The sequence below is a fragment of the Artemia sp. Qi Xiang Cuo genome, chromosome 11 (genome assembly GCF_049724085.1).
Source record: "Artemia sp. Qi Xiang Cuo chromosome 11, ASM4972408v1, whole genome shotgun sequence".
NCBI classification, from domain to species: Eukaryota; Metazoa; Arthropoda; class Branchiopoda; order Anostraca; family Artemiidae; genus Artemia; species Artemia sp. Qi Xiang Cuo.
The window spans coordinates 57,144,399-57,162,861 of record NC_142804.1 but is presented as its reverse complement, the minus strand read 5'-3'; the positions used below and the strand labels follow the sequence as shown (position 1 = coordinate 57,162,861).

General features: G+C 33.5%; 1 protein-coding gene across 2 annotated transcripts in view; it reads left to right on the top strand.

Moving 5' to 3' along the window:
- The window catches only part of LOC148947167 (zwei Ig domain protein zig-8-like), a 326,989-nt gene that overhangs the window by 209,536 nt on the left and 98,990 nt on the right, over nt 1-18,463 (top strand). For both annotated transcript variants that reach the window (XM_089097298.1, XM_089097297.1), the window contains exon 3: nt 10,534-10,688. In XM_089097298.1, the coding sequence (XP_088953424.1) occupies nt 10,534-10,688 (155 nt within the window). The remainder of the gene's footprint in view (nt 1-10,533; nt 10,689-18,463) is intronic.

Here is an 18,463-nt window from a genome sequence, read left to right as displayed (position 1 = left end):
AAAATTGCATCATGAATTCAAGGGGATGGCGAAAAAAGGTGCTATTTGCATACTGCTGCTAATTCTACTACTGCTACTTCAACTATTGATACACATAATCACTGAACCTTTCAACAATGCTGAAAAACATTGTTTTGATGATAGTTATGGGAAATGATGGGCGTGGGGGTCTCTCAAAGCACTTTGACTCTTAAAAAGGGCACTAGAAATTCATATTACCAATCCAATGAGTCCCCTCCAAAGTATATACCACAACCCTTTCTATTAAAACCTTAGGCCTATATGCCTCCGAGTCGTAGTTTACAACCCTTGCCCTGAGAGCTGTGGGGGCGGGGGTGTCTTCCTCAACGAAAATAGGGCAAATTTTCTCAGGCTCGCAGCCTTTAATGGGTGAGATTAAACCGATTATCGAGATAAATCTATTGGTATCAAAATTCTGTTTTTAGAGCTTCGGTTACTATTGAGCCGGGTCACTCCTTACTTACAGTTCGTTACCACGAACTGTTTGATATGTGGTTTAAAGAAATTAAATTTTTTCTTATGGGGTTTAGGATTATTCAGTATTTTTTTATTTTTTTTTAATTTTTTTTTTTGGCCAAGACCCATCGTGCGCCAGTATTAATGTAAAAACATTAAAATTCAGTTCCTATTTGAAATCAATTTTAAAACATAGAATTACTTGAATATCAACGTTTTGGGATTTAAAATTATCTAATTTAACTTGTTTAATATGAGTAGCATTAAATTTTCTCAGCGCTTTTCACTAGTGTTTTAAATGTTGCTTTTTTATTATTAAGTCTTCTTTTAGCATCTAAGCCAGTTTTTCTGTCAATCTTTCTTGTAGTTTCAATTTCATCAAAATTTATTTTAAAATCAATATTCTGACGAAAAATCCTGTTAATGTAAGAGGCTTTTAAGTGTTCACTTCCTAAGAAAATCACTTTCTAATATCTTATGGGCAAAGGAGATCTGGGAGTTTACTAAATATGATCTCATCGTCTGCTTGAACAAAACTCAAAGAAAGTACCCTAATTTTATTAAAATAGAGAGTCTTTTGAAATACTGCACTACTTCATTTAAATATTTCAGGTCACGATGCTCCCCAGCCTAATCAAATCTTGGGAATCTAATTAAATTGAAAAAAACGGATTGACAGTTAGAAAGGTTTGAAATACCTTTGTTCTGGTTCAGAATATATAATCAGTATAATCAGTAATCGTAAAGCGTTAACCGGTAGTGGTGCATTATATGGTCACTTCTAAAAAGTCAAGTTTGGTTAATGCTAATGAAATACAATAGGATGAATATATAATAGTTTATAAACAAATTTGGGCTATATATTTGCACATTAGGGGGGGGGGTAAATTATAGCATATATTAAATACCTAACCTAGGTACCTCCCCCTCCCCTAAAACCCCTAAAAACAGTTTAAATATCGTAAACGCAATGAAAACCACGCTTTGTATTGCATTTCTTTATAACGGTCTCTTGCAATTAACCCGTCCGGCGGGTTTTTCGTGACTGGTTTCCTTGTACAATGACCATATAACGCAGAAAGAATCAGGTGGTTACGTTTATTGAAGATAATTGTTTTAAAAGAAGCCTATTATGCATATGCAAAGCTCAGAGATAAAACTGATTCATAGGGGCTATAACAACGAGGTCGTTCTGGGTGCAACTCTCCTTGTCTCGTCATAATTCTCCTAAGCTTAAAAATGCATACCCAAAGCTCTGAGATAAAACCAATTCATAGGGGATGTAATAACGAGGTTGCTCTGGGGTACAACTCAGCGTTGCCGACGCCGCATAACTATAACATTTTTGGTAACACTTAGAGATCGTGGTACAATTCACTACATTTAGATACTTTATGGTACGGTCAAAATCTCCTAGCATATTTCGGCATATTTAGGGTGTATTTGCCTTGCTAAGTTTTAGCATTTCAAAACCTTTGAAACGTGTCTAGTGAAGTGTCTGGGATGTAGCCTATGTCAACTAAAAGAGTTTTTGGTATTATTGCTGTTTTTGGCACAATGCCATATTTGGCATTATTTGGCATTATCTTTGAAGGACATGGAGTAGAACAATAGCGTTAGCCAATGTTTCACTTTTGTTAGTTTTGCGCTGCGACAATTTTGTGTTGCTAAGTGGCAGGAGTATTTATTGTAGCTACTTTGGGACCCATCTTTGCCATCCTTTAAGCCCCTTGTGTTTCTTAGGAATATGAATCATTGCAAGGTTGCTTGAAAGTATCCAAAATGATAGTCCCTGATTTCTAAAATGCAACAATAATGATCTATCGCTTATTACTGCTTGAATGTTTCTTTGGTATTGATACAAAGAGTATTTTTTATTACGACTTAAGTTCCTTCTTCAGGTTTAAGCACACTGGCAGTGTTAGGGCTGACATACTGGTTAAAAACGATGTTAAATTTTCGTTGTTAGCTCCATAGGTATCTTTATGATTAACTATTATCCCAATAATGATCCCTTTTGAATAATTATTTGAATGGCCCTTTAATAATGGAGCTCCTTGCTCATTAGTAATGTCAGTCTATCTGCTGAAGACGTTTGCTGTTTGACCAAAATATCCAGAGATCTTTTTTCTGTTTCATTGTCAAATAAAAGGATTTTCCCTATTGAACTGTTATTTATACGTCTTGGAACCGCAGTGTATTTTTCAAAAATATTTATTTAAGTAAGCCGCACTCCTTCCCTATCTCGAATTCTTTGATTTGGAGCTCCTTGTTCATTGTAATAAACTTTAAGTAAGCAGCAATCCTTCCCAGTAGTAACTAAAAGGCTGAAAAACACGACTTCAAAATAAGTAATATTATTACTATTAGTGTTAGCAATTCCAAGAACCACTTATACAATTTAAAGCTTGAAACAGATAGTAACGTTGATGCTTAAAGGAAACTAAAACTATCCTAAATATTAGGCACTATTAGACTCCTTACCCCCTTGCGCTTTACGCAAAGATGGGCTTGGATATCAGCAATTCTAATTTGCACAGGCGTGGGCATTATATTCTTCTTGCAAAAATGTCATATTTTCTACCCGGGATCCTTTATATTAGTTTGTGCAACCACATATAAAATTTCTCTCAGTCACTATTTTCTCTCTCAATCAGCTTTCCGGGGGGGAGGGGGGGTATACTATTATGAATGATACCGTACCCACTTTAGTCATAAAGTTTTAGTCTTGTTTTAGTAATTTTTTCAAATATAAACTATATATCAAATACACAGATTCTTTGATCTAAATAAAATTCATTTATTTATTTCAAAGAAAATTGGGAAATTCCTAGAATGCCTTAGAAACAGGAGTATCAGCGCAATAAAATGTCTTCTCTCTTTGAGGGTCATTATGTATGTGTCTACAGCTCTTACAGAAAAGGAGAAATCTTATCTAGTGAGGAAATTTCTTTGAGCGGTAATCCGATTATCATTTGAGTATGCTTTTGTCGTATTTCTCTTGAAATAATCACTTTCTGCTGTTTGAACATAACGGATTCTGCAGGCAAATTTGTCATTAAATGACTTTGTTATCAAACAGGTCGTGGTAAGGAACTGTAAGTAAGGAACGACCTGGCTCAATAGTAACCGAAACTCTAAGAAACGGAATTTTGATACCAATAGATACATCAAAAGAATCAAACTTTAATGCTGATTTCAAATATATCAGTTTTATCAAGTTTAGTCTTACCTATCAAAAGTTACGTGCCTTAGAAAATTTGCCTGATTTTCGAAAAAAGGGGAAAACATCTCCTAAAAGCTCTAGAACCTTAATTAAAATCACACCATCAGATTCAGCGTATCAGAGAAACCCTAATGTAGAGGTTTCAAGCTCCTATCTGCAAAAGAAGAAAGATCACGGATGCGTGTTTATTTATTTTTTGTTATTTGTATGTTTTTACTCTAGGGGTGATCGTATCGACCCAGTGGTCCTAGAATACCGTGGGAGGGCTCATTCGAACGGAAATTAAGAGTTCTAGTGCCCTTTTTAGGTGATCAAAAAAATTAAGGGCAACTAGGCCCCCTCCCACGCTCATTTGTTTCCCAAAGTCACCCGATCAAACTTTTGAGATAGCCATTTTGTTCCGCATGGTCGAAAATATTATAAATATTTCTTTTAGGATGGCTTAATCCCTCAAAGACCTCGGGGGGAGGGCTGAAAGTTATGAACTTTACCCAATGTTTACATATAGTATTGGTTATTGGGAAGCATACAGACGTTTTCAGGGGGGACTTTTTCTGGTAGTTGGGGGTCAGGGGTTATGTGGGAGTATTTTTCAATGAAAGAATTTTTCACTGGGGGAAGGGAAATTGCTATGAAGGGGGTGCCGGATTTCCCAGCATTATTTAAAAACGATCAGAAAACAAATTAAAAAAAAAGTTTTTCAACTGAAAGTAAGGAGCAACATCAAAACTTAAAACGAACAAAAACTATTACGTCTTTGATTGGGTTCGCCCCCTAGTCAATGCCTTGCTCTTTAAGCCAAATATTTTTTTGTACTTTCATAAGAGCTATTTATACTAATTAACGGCCTTTTTGATTAAGCGGTCATTTTTAAAGAATTGGAACAAAATTTGAACTTTAGCGCAAAAAGCGAGGTATTAACCAGGGGGCGAACCCCCTAATATACGTAATAAAAATATACGAATATAGAAGTTCGTTACGTAAGTTACTTCATAAGTTACGCATATTTATTACTAATAAAAACAAAAATAACATGTTCATAAATAAAATTTAATAACTTTCAAGCCATTTTAAAGCCATTTAACCAAATAGAAGTAAAATTAAAATGCAATTTTTTTTTATTATTCATGTACGGTGAGCCAAAATCAAAACCTGCATTAATTCAAAAACGTTCAAAAATTAAAAAAAACAAGTTTTTTTTAACAGAAAGTAAGGAGCAACATTAAAACTTAAAACGAACAGTAATTATTCCGTATATGGAAGGGGATGTCCCCTCCTCAGCGCCTCGCTCTTTACGCTAAAGTTTGACTTTGCCTCACAACTTTATTTTCTAAAACAATAAAAACTCTCGCGTAAAGAGCGAGGCGCTGAATAATTTCTGTTCGTTTTAAGTTTTAATGCTGCTCCTTACTTTCAGCTAAAAAACTTGTTTTTTTTATTTAGTAAATTTAAGGGGCTTTGTTTATCAATGATTTTACCTTTATGTAATTTTACTTCTAAAATTTTATCAGATAGCAGACAAAGAACATAATTTCACAGGAATGTTATTGAGAGAATGATAACGTCATTCCTTAACAGCGGATACAAATTTACAGTGAGTCTGTTTCAACAGGGAAAGTCTCTTTAAAACGAGACATTGAAAAGAATATTTGCAGTCCCCCCTCCCTTCAGCCTTTAGGAGTGTTTTGGCTCTAATCTTTTTCTGAATATTGAAATTCCTGTCTAGCGCATTAATAAGTAGGATAATTTTACAAAATCAATTGGTTCAAATATAATGATTGTGAAAGCCTTTTCATTTGGTCTGAACTACATAAGGGAGTAATGATAACTTGACAATGCAATAGTTCAAGCGAAAGTATTAATAGCTAAAAAAAACTTCCTTCTATCACCCAAATAAAGTAATTACTTTTCCAAACAATGTTTTCCTTCTCTTTTCTAATTTCACCCAGTGGCACCAATTGACAAAAATTTAAGGAGGTGCGGTAACGATTATTTCTGAACTTTCAATAAATTCAAAAGTTCAATAAATTGAACTTTCAATTTCTTGTCTTAAGTCCCAATCATCTTCAAAAATTATTTTGAAGCCATCTCTTTCACCATATGTTGATAAAGCTCTTATACGAACCTCGATTTTCTGACAGCTTTTGAAGATCGGTTTACTGATCGACGAAAACTAATCTTTTCATAACTGTGGGGGTAACTACTAAATCGATAACCGTGTTCTCGACCATCGAAGAGCATCTTTAAGAAAAAAAGGGTTTCGCATACCCTGGCTGTATCCCTGCTATTTGATTTGTCCCATAATTATTCTGGAGAGGATGGTGTGTGTGACCTGGGAACTCTGTCGTGGTGATATCAGAAATGCTTTTCAGTGATTTTTGTTTAATCGAAGACTAAAGCGTAGCAGGAACTATAATTGGTTTCCAGGACTCACCGGCGGGATGATGAGCGAGCTGGATAAGTCTCCTTTGCGCCTTGTAGAGAAGTTCTTCTTCTCCCAGATGAACAGTAGGAAAAATATCTTGTTTGTTTTACTCATTATCTTATAGATTATCGTAACTATTTCTTTTAGAAAGCACTTTTAGAATGAGTAAGTTTCTCCATTTTCCAACCGAAAGAAGTTCCTCATTATATTATTAAACAGGTGAAAGCTAGACCTAATTTTTTCTTTCTCCATTAAAACTTTCAAACTCGGAAAATTCAAAAGTTCAAAGACGAGCTGGTATTTAAGGAGATGAACAAAAAAGTGTAAGATAGTAGAGCCTGTTTCAATTAAAAGCATGAAATGTCAAATCTGAAAAGCTGGGCAGCTAAGGACTTTGAATTACCAAACATAGTGCAAAAAGATCTAGCCTTGATTTTTGGAAGATAAATATGGTTTATGGGCCAAATTACAAGTTCTATTCGTTACTGTATACATTTTGAAAAAAAATTGCTGTTCTCATTAAAAATTTCTTTTTCCTATCAGTGCCAAACTGCGACACCATGTTTTGAGTTTTAGGATAATTTTGTAGTGCAAAAGTAACCCCTTTCTTTCTATTTATTTGTTTTTAGGAAACGAATATATTAATTGAATTTAGTTCAATGAGCTATTTTATTGAAGTATTAACGAAAAAAAACAACTTTGCACAAAATATTATACATTGTCTTAGAGACAAAAACTGGAACGATAATGTCTGCATCAGTAATTCAACGCTAGACTGAAAGTTAATATTTTATATGATGTCTAAAATAAGTTGTTAGATTACAGGATCAGTAAAAGTTTACTTATATCTGTTTCATTTATCCTGATGAGTACTATCCGATACCAGTATGTCTGAAAAAGCAAAAAGTTACGATATTTTAACTGGAAAAGATTTATTGCAACCACTTCTGATAAAATTGCAAATATATCATATATTTGTTAATTTGAAATTGGTTATTTTAGAACACTCGCACCAGAAACACAGCATACACAACGAATAGGGCACTGTAACATTGTCGTGAATTCTTGTTACATGATCCATGGAATTGAACTTAAAATAATTTTAAGTGACTAACAGCATTATTTTAAGTGACTATAACATAATTTTAAGTGACTAATAATTTTAAGTGACTAATAATTTTAAGTGACTCCCCCTATATTTTAGAACACTCGCACCAGAAACACAGCATACACAACGAATAGGGCACTGTAACATTGTCATGAATTCTTGTTACATGATCCATGGAATTGAACTTAAAATAATTTTAAGTGACTAACAGCAATCAGCAACTCGACGGCTTATGCTCCATAGAATTTATTTGAGTTTTTCTAGATTCCAATTTGTATTAGGCTGCTCATGATAAGAGACATTTAGGCTGCCCAAGACATTAGACATTTAGGCTGCCCTAGACATTTAGGCTGCCCAAGACATTAGACATTTGGCTGCCCAAGAGACATTTTAAAAGCAAACTAAAGCAAGGACCCATCTCATGAACGGTGTTTACTTCCCAATAAAGTTGGTGTCTAAGCATTTTCGAAGTTCCTTAATTCAAAAAAAACTTTTCGAAAATTGAAGTTTTTTAACAAAAATTAAAGAGCAAGATTCAAACCTGGGACAAACAGAAATGAAATTGTATAGTAATTCAGACTTAGAATGAACAAAAATTGATATCAATCAATAAATAAAAACCAAAATGAATAGAAATTAAAATAAATAATCACATCAGGCATTAAGATAACAGATGCTGCTGTAATCACAAACAGAAGATAGGGATACACAAACAGAAGTAGAGCTATCCCTATACCCTCTAAAGCCCGTACCGTTATTTGCCCTTGTCTGAAAGCAAAATAAATATTAAAAATTTCTTTTTTTCTAATTATAACTTAGAAAAAGAAAAATTGCTGAGATTTTCATCAATTAATATCATTATATATTTAACGATCATATTAGTATTATTGGTTCTTCCCCATCATCTTGATTATTATAGCAATTTAATTTTTTGTCAGTGAATTTGCCAGAATTCTTACACAAAATTATTTTTATATGTCTTGCTTTCTCTTTTCCAACTCAATTTTACGCGCAGAGGGGTTAAGAGTAATTATCCAGGGTAAATTTTCACCGGCATTAAATTTTCAAGAGGACATTTCCTTGGGGAGGGGGTTTTACCGAGGAGGTGAGGCTAGACTTCCTGGCTGTATTTAAAAAACGATAAGAAATTAAATAAGAAAAAACAAGTTTTTTCAGCTGAAAGTAAGGAGCAACATTAAAACTTAAAGCGAAAAGAAATTATTACGTATATAAAGGGTATTGCCCCCTCCTCAACACCTCGCTCTTTACGCTAAAGTTTGAATATTGTCCCAATTCTTTAATAATGACTCTTGAAACACAAGGGTCATTTAATTAGAATAATAAGACGCTTTTTTAAAAGTACTAAGAAAACCTTAGCCTAAAGAGCGAGTTGTTGAGGAGGGTCATCCCCTTTATATACGTAATAATTTCTGTTTGTTTTAAGTTGTAATGTTTCTCTTTACTTTCAGTTGAAAAAACTTGTTTATTGATTTAATATACGTAAAAACCCACTGTCCAGAATACGTACTATTTTCAGTAGAACACCAAAGACACCCAAGCCAATTGGAGGATTAGAGGGTTCAAGAGGGAGGTGGAGTAGCACCACTTGTTCACCTTGTGTAGTTTTTTGTGTTGTGCTGCCATAGATATTATGATAAATCAAAAACACATTGCTCAAAATACACATCGTTATGGTTTTAACTAATCTTAAAACAAAACATACTGCGTACCCAACATGATGCACAAACAAGTTTCAATATTACCGACTTTTGTGTGAACTAAACACTACGGTTACTTTTAAGATTTGTAACTAATAAAAAAAAATATCTATAATAATTATAATCAGTTGTTACTGATTATCATCAGCCATTCCAAGTCTCTTGTTTAATAACTTTTATTTAAGTTTTTCAGATTCTAATTTACAGCAAGAAAATATTTCATTATTTGATTTAAGGATTTCTGCAGTCAGAAATTATAAATTCAAAGCTTTAATTTTGATATAAATAAAAGGCTACTGGTAGGGGATGTGTGGCTGGGGGTTAAGTGAAATACCTGAAATTTATTCCTTCATTGATAGACAAGAGTGCCGTTCAAAGTGCCGTGCGTGTGAATTAAATTCAATATTCTGATGCTTGGCGTTAACTATATTCTTTACTTTTGCGAAGTGATTATAGAGCTACCTACTAAGCAGTGAAAATGATATTGAAATTAGTTAAAATGCACAACTACTCAGAAAATCTTTAACCAGTGTTCAATAAACAATGAAGGCTTTTTTAAGAGATATTGTTCCAACTGTAGATCAAATATAATTCTGGGGCATACTTTTGTTTGGTCCTTTTTCATATGAAAGTATCATTTTGACAGACTTTATTTTTGAACATTTTTACTTTCGATAATGACGTACTTTAAATATAACCCAGTAAATTTCTGCTTATATGTGCCTTAGTTCATGCTTAGTAACATATTTCAAAGGATCTCCTTCTTTAAGATGTCTCTTTCTATGTTTTCTTCAACTTTTTGTTCTGTACTCTAAATATCTTCGTGTCAGAACAATAGAAACGTTTTTCCTTATTCATAGGCTTACGTATTTTTTTTTTTCTGATTGAAACCTTAAAACAATGTTAATTTATTAATCCAAAAGATATTTAACTCTGGTTCCAAAGTCAGAAAACCATAGTACTAAATTTTCAATTTCAAAATATTCCTAATTATGGTTCTAACAATTTGCTTCCTGATTCTGGCTCCCTAATTGTTTTTTACTCAAAATGAGGCAAATTGTCATAAACTAAAATTGACGTCAAAGTTTTTAGTGTTTTTGTGTATTTCAGAAAATGGGCTCAACCATAGTATAGCTTTTTTTTCTTATAAGCATGGATTTGCAAGGAAATATTGTCTAACAAGATTGTTACAAACATGTGTATACCTTGGCACGCAAGGACCTCCTAGCATTGGTAGACAATTCGGTAGATCCTCCCTTTCACCACTTTGAGATGTTCAAAAAAAATTCCTCGGTTGAAATTAGGGAAACAGGCAACCAGCATTGAATGAAAAGTATATTATACGGTTCGAAGGTTTCCAGATTCCCAGTAACCCGTTTCCAAGGCTTCACAGTCATTTAATGAAAACAAAGGAAGTTTCTGTAAATGAGACTGCTTCCCAAAATGGCATTCCCATTAGAATAACAAACTCTGGGCAATGATTCTCTTCGGTAGAAAAACCCTTGTTGCGCAAAGTACTAAAATTGTATGTTTGGGTAATGCGTATTGGTCAACTTTTGATGAAATCAAATTATTTCAGGGAATGGTTTTCTCATGGTTGAGTCACTAGGAGAAGAACAAAGAAGCGAAAATCAATCAGTCTCATTATTTACAGATGAAATAACTTCAACAATAGCTCAACTAGGTGAATCAGCGTTTCTCTCTTGTATAGTGCCAAGAAGACCAGAAATCACAGTAAGTCTGTTATCTTTGGAAGTTACACTTCTAGGCTAGAGATATTCCGAAATTGTATTGAACTTTTAAATGACACTATCACTAGTAAACTTGCTTTTGAAGTTGTTCACTGTCATTCCTTACTTATTTTTCCTTCTTTTCCTTTTGAAAGCTGACTTATGTATACTTATGCATGTATATATATATATATATATATATATATATATATATATATATATATATATATATATATATATATATATATATATATATATATATATATATATATATATATATATATATATAATATATATATATATATATATATATATATATATATATATATATATATATATATATATATATATATATATATATATATATATATATATATATATATATATATATATATATATATATTTATTAAAAAAAAAAAAATTAAGTGTCACTTAATACTAATTAAGTGTCACTTAATACTAATTAAGTGTCAGATTTGTATACAGTGTAGTAAAATCAAACGAATCTACTCTTTTAGCTGAAACCATAATCAAAGAGTCTATCACTTGTAATGAATTACTAACACTGCGATATGGATTAATGGTAGAAAACTTTTTAATTTGAGAGCCAAATGCTTTAAATTTATTTCAAATTTCCTCTAAAATTAAAGATATGTCAGTGAACGCAATTCCTGTTGGACACCTCGCTGCCCCAACAATAAAACGTGGTTTGGGTGGATTCTTATGAAATTTTGCCGTCAAATATAAGAAAGGAAACTTTTTATCGTTATCATTAATTTGAATATTGAATTTTTCAAAATTATTTCTTCTACATTTTCTATTGAATTATTATCCTCTATATGAGCCTTTTCCTATGTATCTCTTGTATATATATATATATATATATATATATATATATATATATATATATATATATATATATATATATATATATATATATATATATATATATATATAAACGACAGTTATAGCGTATCAAAAATGAAAATGAAGAGCAAAGACCTACCTGGCGAAAGCTTGCCAAAAATTAAAATAAAGAGCATAGACACACGCGGTTAGAAGACATGTGACATCAAACATGTGAGCAGTTCAAAAATTAAAATGAAAACGAACCTGTATGACAAGAATCAAAATGTGACAAAATTGAAAATGATATTGATTATGATTGGGTTTGGTATTTTTACATGGATAAGGTCATCAATGCCTACCATAACTTTGTTAAAAAAAAAAAAGAAGGTTCGGCGATATGTATTTCATAATGACAAAAGATAAGCCGAGGTGTAACAAAGCAAACAAATTGAAAATGATAAGGATTATGATTATTTTGGATTTTGAAATGGATAAGGTCATCAATACCTACCATACCTTTGAAAATGAAAAATATGGACTGGAAACATCGTTGGAAGAAAAAAAAATTTCCCACAACCGGAGCAATTAAAAGAAACAAAGGTTCGGTGATATGTCTTTCGTATTGACAAAAGTCAAGCCAAGGCAAAAGAAGAGGTTTTTTTCCCACCACCTGAACAATTAAAAGTAACAAAGGTGGTCCAAAATGCCTTCCATACTTTGTAAAATTTAAAACCTGGACTAGATAAATCGTTGGAAGAAAAAGAAGTTTTTGCCCCACCACCTGAGAAATTAAAAGAAACAAAGGTTCGGTGATATGTCTTTCATAATGACAAAACGCTAGCCGAGTCAAAAGAAGAAGTATATGTCCCACCACCTGGACAATTAAAAGAAACAAAGGGTCGGTGATATGTCTTTCAAAATGACAAAACACAATCCGAGGCAAAAGTTAAAGGTCCAATAAAGAAAAACATAATTTTACAAAGGGCACCACTTCTAATTTAAGGTCCATTTGGACGTCATGACATCAAGAAAAGGCTCAAATTGTCTGAGTTTATTACACTACACTGGCATCAACTGGAGGGGGACTAGAGTGGAAGGGGCACTTGACCCTTAGAATTTTTCACCTCTAGATTTTGAACAATAGCTTTTTTAGTGTTTTCATTGAAGATTGCCTTTTTAGGCATTTTCCTTAAAAACGGGAAACTTTGACCCCTACTAGATTCCAAAAGATACATTTTTCCCTCCCCTCCCATCTACCCTGAAATTTTCATGAATTGAAAACAATTTGCAATATCATTACCACCCAGCTGCCCCAGTGCAGCTGAATAGTAGGCTTCAAAAAGGAATGGGCTGTGACCATGCCCATACAACTTTTAATACAACTATTAACGAGTCAAGTCTTCTGAATCCCCGCTTTATACACTTTTGATTGATATAAAAGGAGCGTTTGACAACATTCCGCATGCTTCTACTCTTTCAACCTTAATTAGTGATGGAATCCCCCTTTCTGTGGTTAGAGTTCTTAGATCCTGATATTGGGGCTTAGAATAAAAATTGCTGCTTCTGATTCTTTTTCTAATCCAATTTAGTTGGTCGTTGAGTTAGACAAGGTGGTGCTTTATCCCCTTATATTTTTAATATTTGTTTGGTGGAATATCTTCGTTCTCTGTGCACAACCTTTATCCATTGGGGGCGGGGTATGTCTTTTATTGCATATGCTGATGATATTATTTTGTTGAGTCTTTCTAATGCTAGAATAATGGATAATTTTGATACACTTTCCAGTAAGTTTTTTTTCCCAGGGGTGATCGTATCGACTCAGTGGGCCTAGGGCATAAGAGAGGGCTCATTCAGTTTTAGTGCCCTTTGTAAGTTACCAAAAAAATGGGAGGGCAACTAGGCCACCTCCCACGCCCCTTTTTTCCCAAAATCGTCCGATCAAAATTTTGAGATTTTCATTATGTTCAGCAGGCTTGAAAGACCTAATAAATATGTTTTAGGAGATAATATGACCCTTCATAGCCCCTGGAAACAGGTCTTTAAGTTATAAAGTTTGCCCAATGTTTACGTATAGTATTCGTATAGTATTAGTATTTTGAAAAGTACGCGTACATTTTAAAGATGCAGAAGAGAGGACAAATTTTTTGCCGGGGGGGACTTTGCACGGGGAGAATTTTATATAAAGAGAGGATCATTCGGGGTGTGAACTTTTCAGGAGAAATTGTATACTGAAGGAATTTGCCAGAATTCCTATACGAAATTCCTTTATATGTCTTGCTTTCTCTTTACTGAATAAATTTTACGCGTGGAGCTGTTAAGGGTAATTGTCCGGGGCAAATTTTCACCAGGATTGAACTGTCCAGAGGATATTTCCGTGTTAGGGAGATTTTTGGTGGAGGGGGGACAGATTTCCTGGCGTTATTTGACAAACGATGAGAAACTAAACAAAAACCACAAGTTTTTCTTTCAAGAGAAAGTAAGGAGCAATATACAAAAAAGAAATTATTAATTACACGAGGGAGATTGCCCCCTCTTCAAAACCTTGCTCTTTACCCTAAACTTTAATTTGTTTCCAATTCTTTAAAAACGACTCCTGAAACACAATGGTTATTTAATTATAACAATAAGTATCTTTTTTTAATGTCGAAAAAATTTAGCGTAAAGAGTAAGGTGTTAAAGAGTGGACAATCCCCCTCGTATATGTTATAATTTCTCTTCGTCTTGAGTTTTAATACTGCCTCTTGCTTTCAGTTGAAAAACTTGTTTTTTGTATATTTACTCAATGACAATAACGGAGCTGTACTAATTTACAACAAGAGTACTTCATTTCCGGTTACTGTTCTTTATCTGGGGTTACCCTATCGTACTTCAGCTCAAAGTTCGAAGTAAACTTTAATTATAATATTCAAAAAAAAATTAGATTGGCATGTGGCTCAATAATACGGCTTCGAGGTATCTACCGTCGTGAAATTTTAGGTTCTCTTTTTAACGCAGTTGTCCTCCCGCATTTTCTCTATCCTGCCCTTCTTTTTCGAGATTTTAAAATCTGCGTTTTTTCTTCGATTCACGTTTGCTATTTTAAATACTGTAAATTTTTACTTGGTTTTCCAATTTGTGTTAGAAATACCGAATTAATTTTGAAATTTAAAATTAAAGAGCCGTTGGAAGTGGCAAGGATTAAGAGGGATAATTTTTACCATAAGTTTGAAAACTTTCTTTGTATGCATAACTAATTCTCTTTTTGTTCCCCAGAATTTAAATAATGTTTGATTTTATGTTGTTGTGTGTGTTTTTCAGTTGTTTTGTTTAGTTTTTTGATGTTTGATGTCTGTTTTTTTTTCTAAGTATTTACTCAGTTATATTATTAAAATAATCTACAAACAGTAGTTTTGTTTCGTTTGTTAATGTTTGCTTCGTTGTTTGATGTCTGATTTCGTTTGTTTAAAATCGGTTGTTTTGTTCTGTTTGGTGATGTATTTCACTTTTGTATTTTATATACTCCTCAATTTTGAGGAAAGTAAGTAAGTAAATAAATTATGGAGCATAAATTACATGCTCCTTCTCTAAAATTGGCTACCTTTTTCTGAAACCCCAAGTTGACAAAAGTATTTTGGGTTTCACTTTGTTAAATATAATAACCACAAGCTTTCAAAAATCATGCGCGATAAAGGCAGAGTCACCGTCTTCATCCTCCATGGCATTCATGGAGGAGAACCCTATGAAGGATTTTTCTAGAGCAATCTAGACCCGAAATATTGTGTGAGCATCCTTCTGAGTCAAAGCTATTGAGCTTATAGGAGCACTTTACAAGTTTCAGAAGCTGCAATAAAGCAGGAGATAAATCATTCACCACAGGAACCAAGACAGTTTCTTTGCACCTGAATCTCCATTGAAGAGGATCGAGACTGCTATTTTCAATCAAATTTTAGAGCTGATGATGGCGCAGAGCGAGTAAAAGTTTCAGATTCACGTGTGGGTGGTAAGTCTCAAGGATGTGGCAAATTTCGAGGGTATTGAGGCCTTCTTTTGAAAGGTAAATGGCGAGCAGAGTTTGGGTTTTCATCCAGTTGTGTCCATAGATGGGCAATAAAAAACGTTCTCTAGTACTACCTATCTCTTCTTTTGTCCTCACCTTCAGAAAATTTGAAAACTTCTTCTTTTACTATTACTGCTGCTACTAACAATTTACTGTGGCACTTAGCCAACTGAGGCCAACAGAGCTACGCACGCTCCTTCTCCATCCCAATCTATTCTTCCTCTTTACACCTTACCATTTCCCTTTAATCTTTCCTTGCGACATCCTCCTACCCCGTTCGGGGACGACCTGATTTTTGTTTGGCTCTAGACCCTAGAAAATTGGTCGACAAGGACAATCTATGGCTATCTGTATACCTTCATCTGCAGAACGTGTCCTCGCCATCAAATCCTTTTTTTAATATAGCCCAATAAAGCAGGATTGCACCATACAGCTTACTGTTTCAGATATGGCCACTCAGTTGGGTACCGAAAGCAATCCGTAGGCTATTTCTTTGTGAAACATCTGGCAAAACCTCTTCCGTTTTTCGATGCCCCCACGCTTCAGAACCATACTTGACCACTGTCATCACTGTAGCTTTCAGTATCTGAATCTTGGGTCACAGACTTATCTTCCTATTTCTCCAAACTCTTATCAACTGTGAAATAACACCCTGGACCTCTACTATTCTACTTTTAATATCACTACACCCAACGTCTTTACTAATAATAATACCTAGGTAAATAAAGCTGTCCACTTGATCAATAATCTTATAACACAACGTCACCTCTTTGCCTTCACTTATTCCTAGTAATAGCGACTTAGTCTTCTTGACATTAGTTTCCTATTCTTACCTATTCTTGCACCCTGAATTCGTGAAACCTCTGAAAGTTCATATATTTTGCTAAAATTTTCCTCTCGGATTCTTGAATCATTAGCATAATCTAAGTCTAGAAGAGTTTTAGTTCCCCATTTAATTTCGTGTTCTCCCATTGCATTTGCTTTTGTAAGGTTGCCCCTACTAGCAGGGTTAATAAATTTGGTAGCGTGATACAAACTGAGGCATTGGGTAAGAAATCGGTACTCAGAATTCAGTGACAACTGATTTTATTTATAAAATAAGATAAAAGGAAAAATTTTCTAATTCTATCTATGTTGAATATTTATGTTGACTATTTCCAAACCTCTTCTAAGGTCAAATGATCTACTTGTTCAAATCCACCAATGCATACCGAAAAGATAAAGATTAAGTTAATCCTAAGTTAACGAATGTTTGAACTTAAAGGGGTTACACTTGATCAGCTAGTCAGTGCTTGAGTTCTGGATTATAAAAATTCTTAAGTTCAAGCTATTTTTGAACTAAGCTAAGAATAAACTTAGTTGATTTAATTCAACCTTAATTAACCCAAACCAAGAGATTCTTTTATTATTTCTTGAAAGGGTTGTGTATTCCTTTGACCTTTATTAAGCTTTAATTTTAGCAGGGAAACTTAATTGAAAATATCTGGACATAACGGTCTAGAAATTTTTAAGCTGGTAATATTGTTCCCCTTTTCCCCCTAACCTGTTTGTATAAACATTGAGGTCACCTTTGTATAAACATGCAGTCCGGGGTATACGAGATGAAAGAATGATTAAAAGGGGACCGGTATTTCTCTTCGTATAAAAGTCTTAATATTGCACAAAGGGGGGTTAAGTACTTATATTGTCCTATAATTCAAATTTTTGTATATAAGGTATTTATAAAGTCACTATAATTTTCACGGGACTCTAGGCTGAAAGAGGGGACGTACAAACGGCTCTCCTAGCTTTCTCTTCTTGGTTAAGGTTTCCTTCCCTCTTTAAACCCTCAGTTATTCAAAGCTGAAATTTCTGGGAAGAAATTGAATTTGGCTTATTCTAACCTTAAAAAAATGCTGTTTTGTCCAAATGGCTCAAGGCTTGTCTAGGTGGGAATACTAATGAAACTATAAGTCCCAAAATCATCAATTTCTCTTATATACGTATTTAAAAATATTTACAAGTGACAGAAAGCCTTTTAGAGGGTTTTCTTCTTATTTTAACATTTATCTTCAAACTTTTATCCCCAAGGAGAATTTCAGACAGACAGTGGTAGCTTATCGTTATTACAAAGTAAACACTTACTCTTTGTACGATATCCAAAAAAAAGACTACCCCATTTTCATTCCTCACTCCCTATTTTATGTTCTCTCTATTTTGTTCTTCTTTCCTGTCATTGGTCAGAGACCAGTTTGATGTCATCCTAATAATAGTTCTTTGTTCAAAAAGTTAGTATCCGCTTTCTCTATTAAAAACCCTGTTTTTGGTCATGTGATTCAAATCGCGCAATATCTTATTGTCGTTGACCCCTCGAGTTTGAAGCGGCAGTCCGCTATTTGTATTTGCATTTTATGGTCCTTGTTAGATCAAGGGTACACTTTTTCAAAATCTAGCTAATGTTGTTTGTTTCCTTACACATAGAAAATTAATACTTCGTTACTCTTATCATTACGCAAAAGTCATACTTTGCTATCTTTACAATTTAGTCAGGTTATGATATATCCCACATTTTTACAACCTCCCACACTTAAAATTCTTAGTACAGTTATTTTTTCTTAATGAAACTATAACTTGCTAAGAATCAATTTAGTTCAATCTCCTTCTGTTCTACATTTACCTGAAATCCTTGGGACTTTTGTTTCATGTTCTCTTACCATAGTTTTCTCAATGTTTAGAATATAATTCCAATAGAGACTAGTCCTAATAAGAATAGAAACATATTAATGGTATTGAAAAAAAATGTCCAATAGCTAGTAATTTTCCGTCCTTTTTCGTCCTTTTATTAAAGATGAATTTTTCTTATCTCAGCTATGCCAATCTGCGTCGTGGAGTTGTTCTAGAAATATATCGAGATT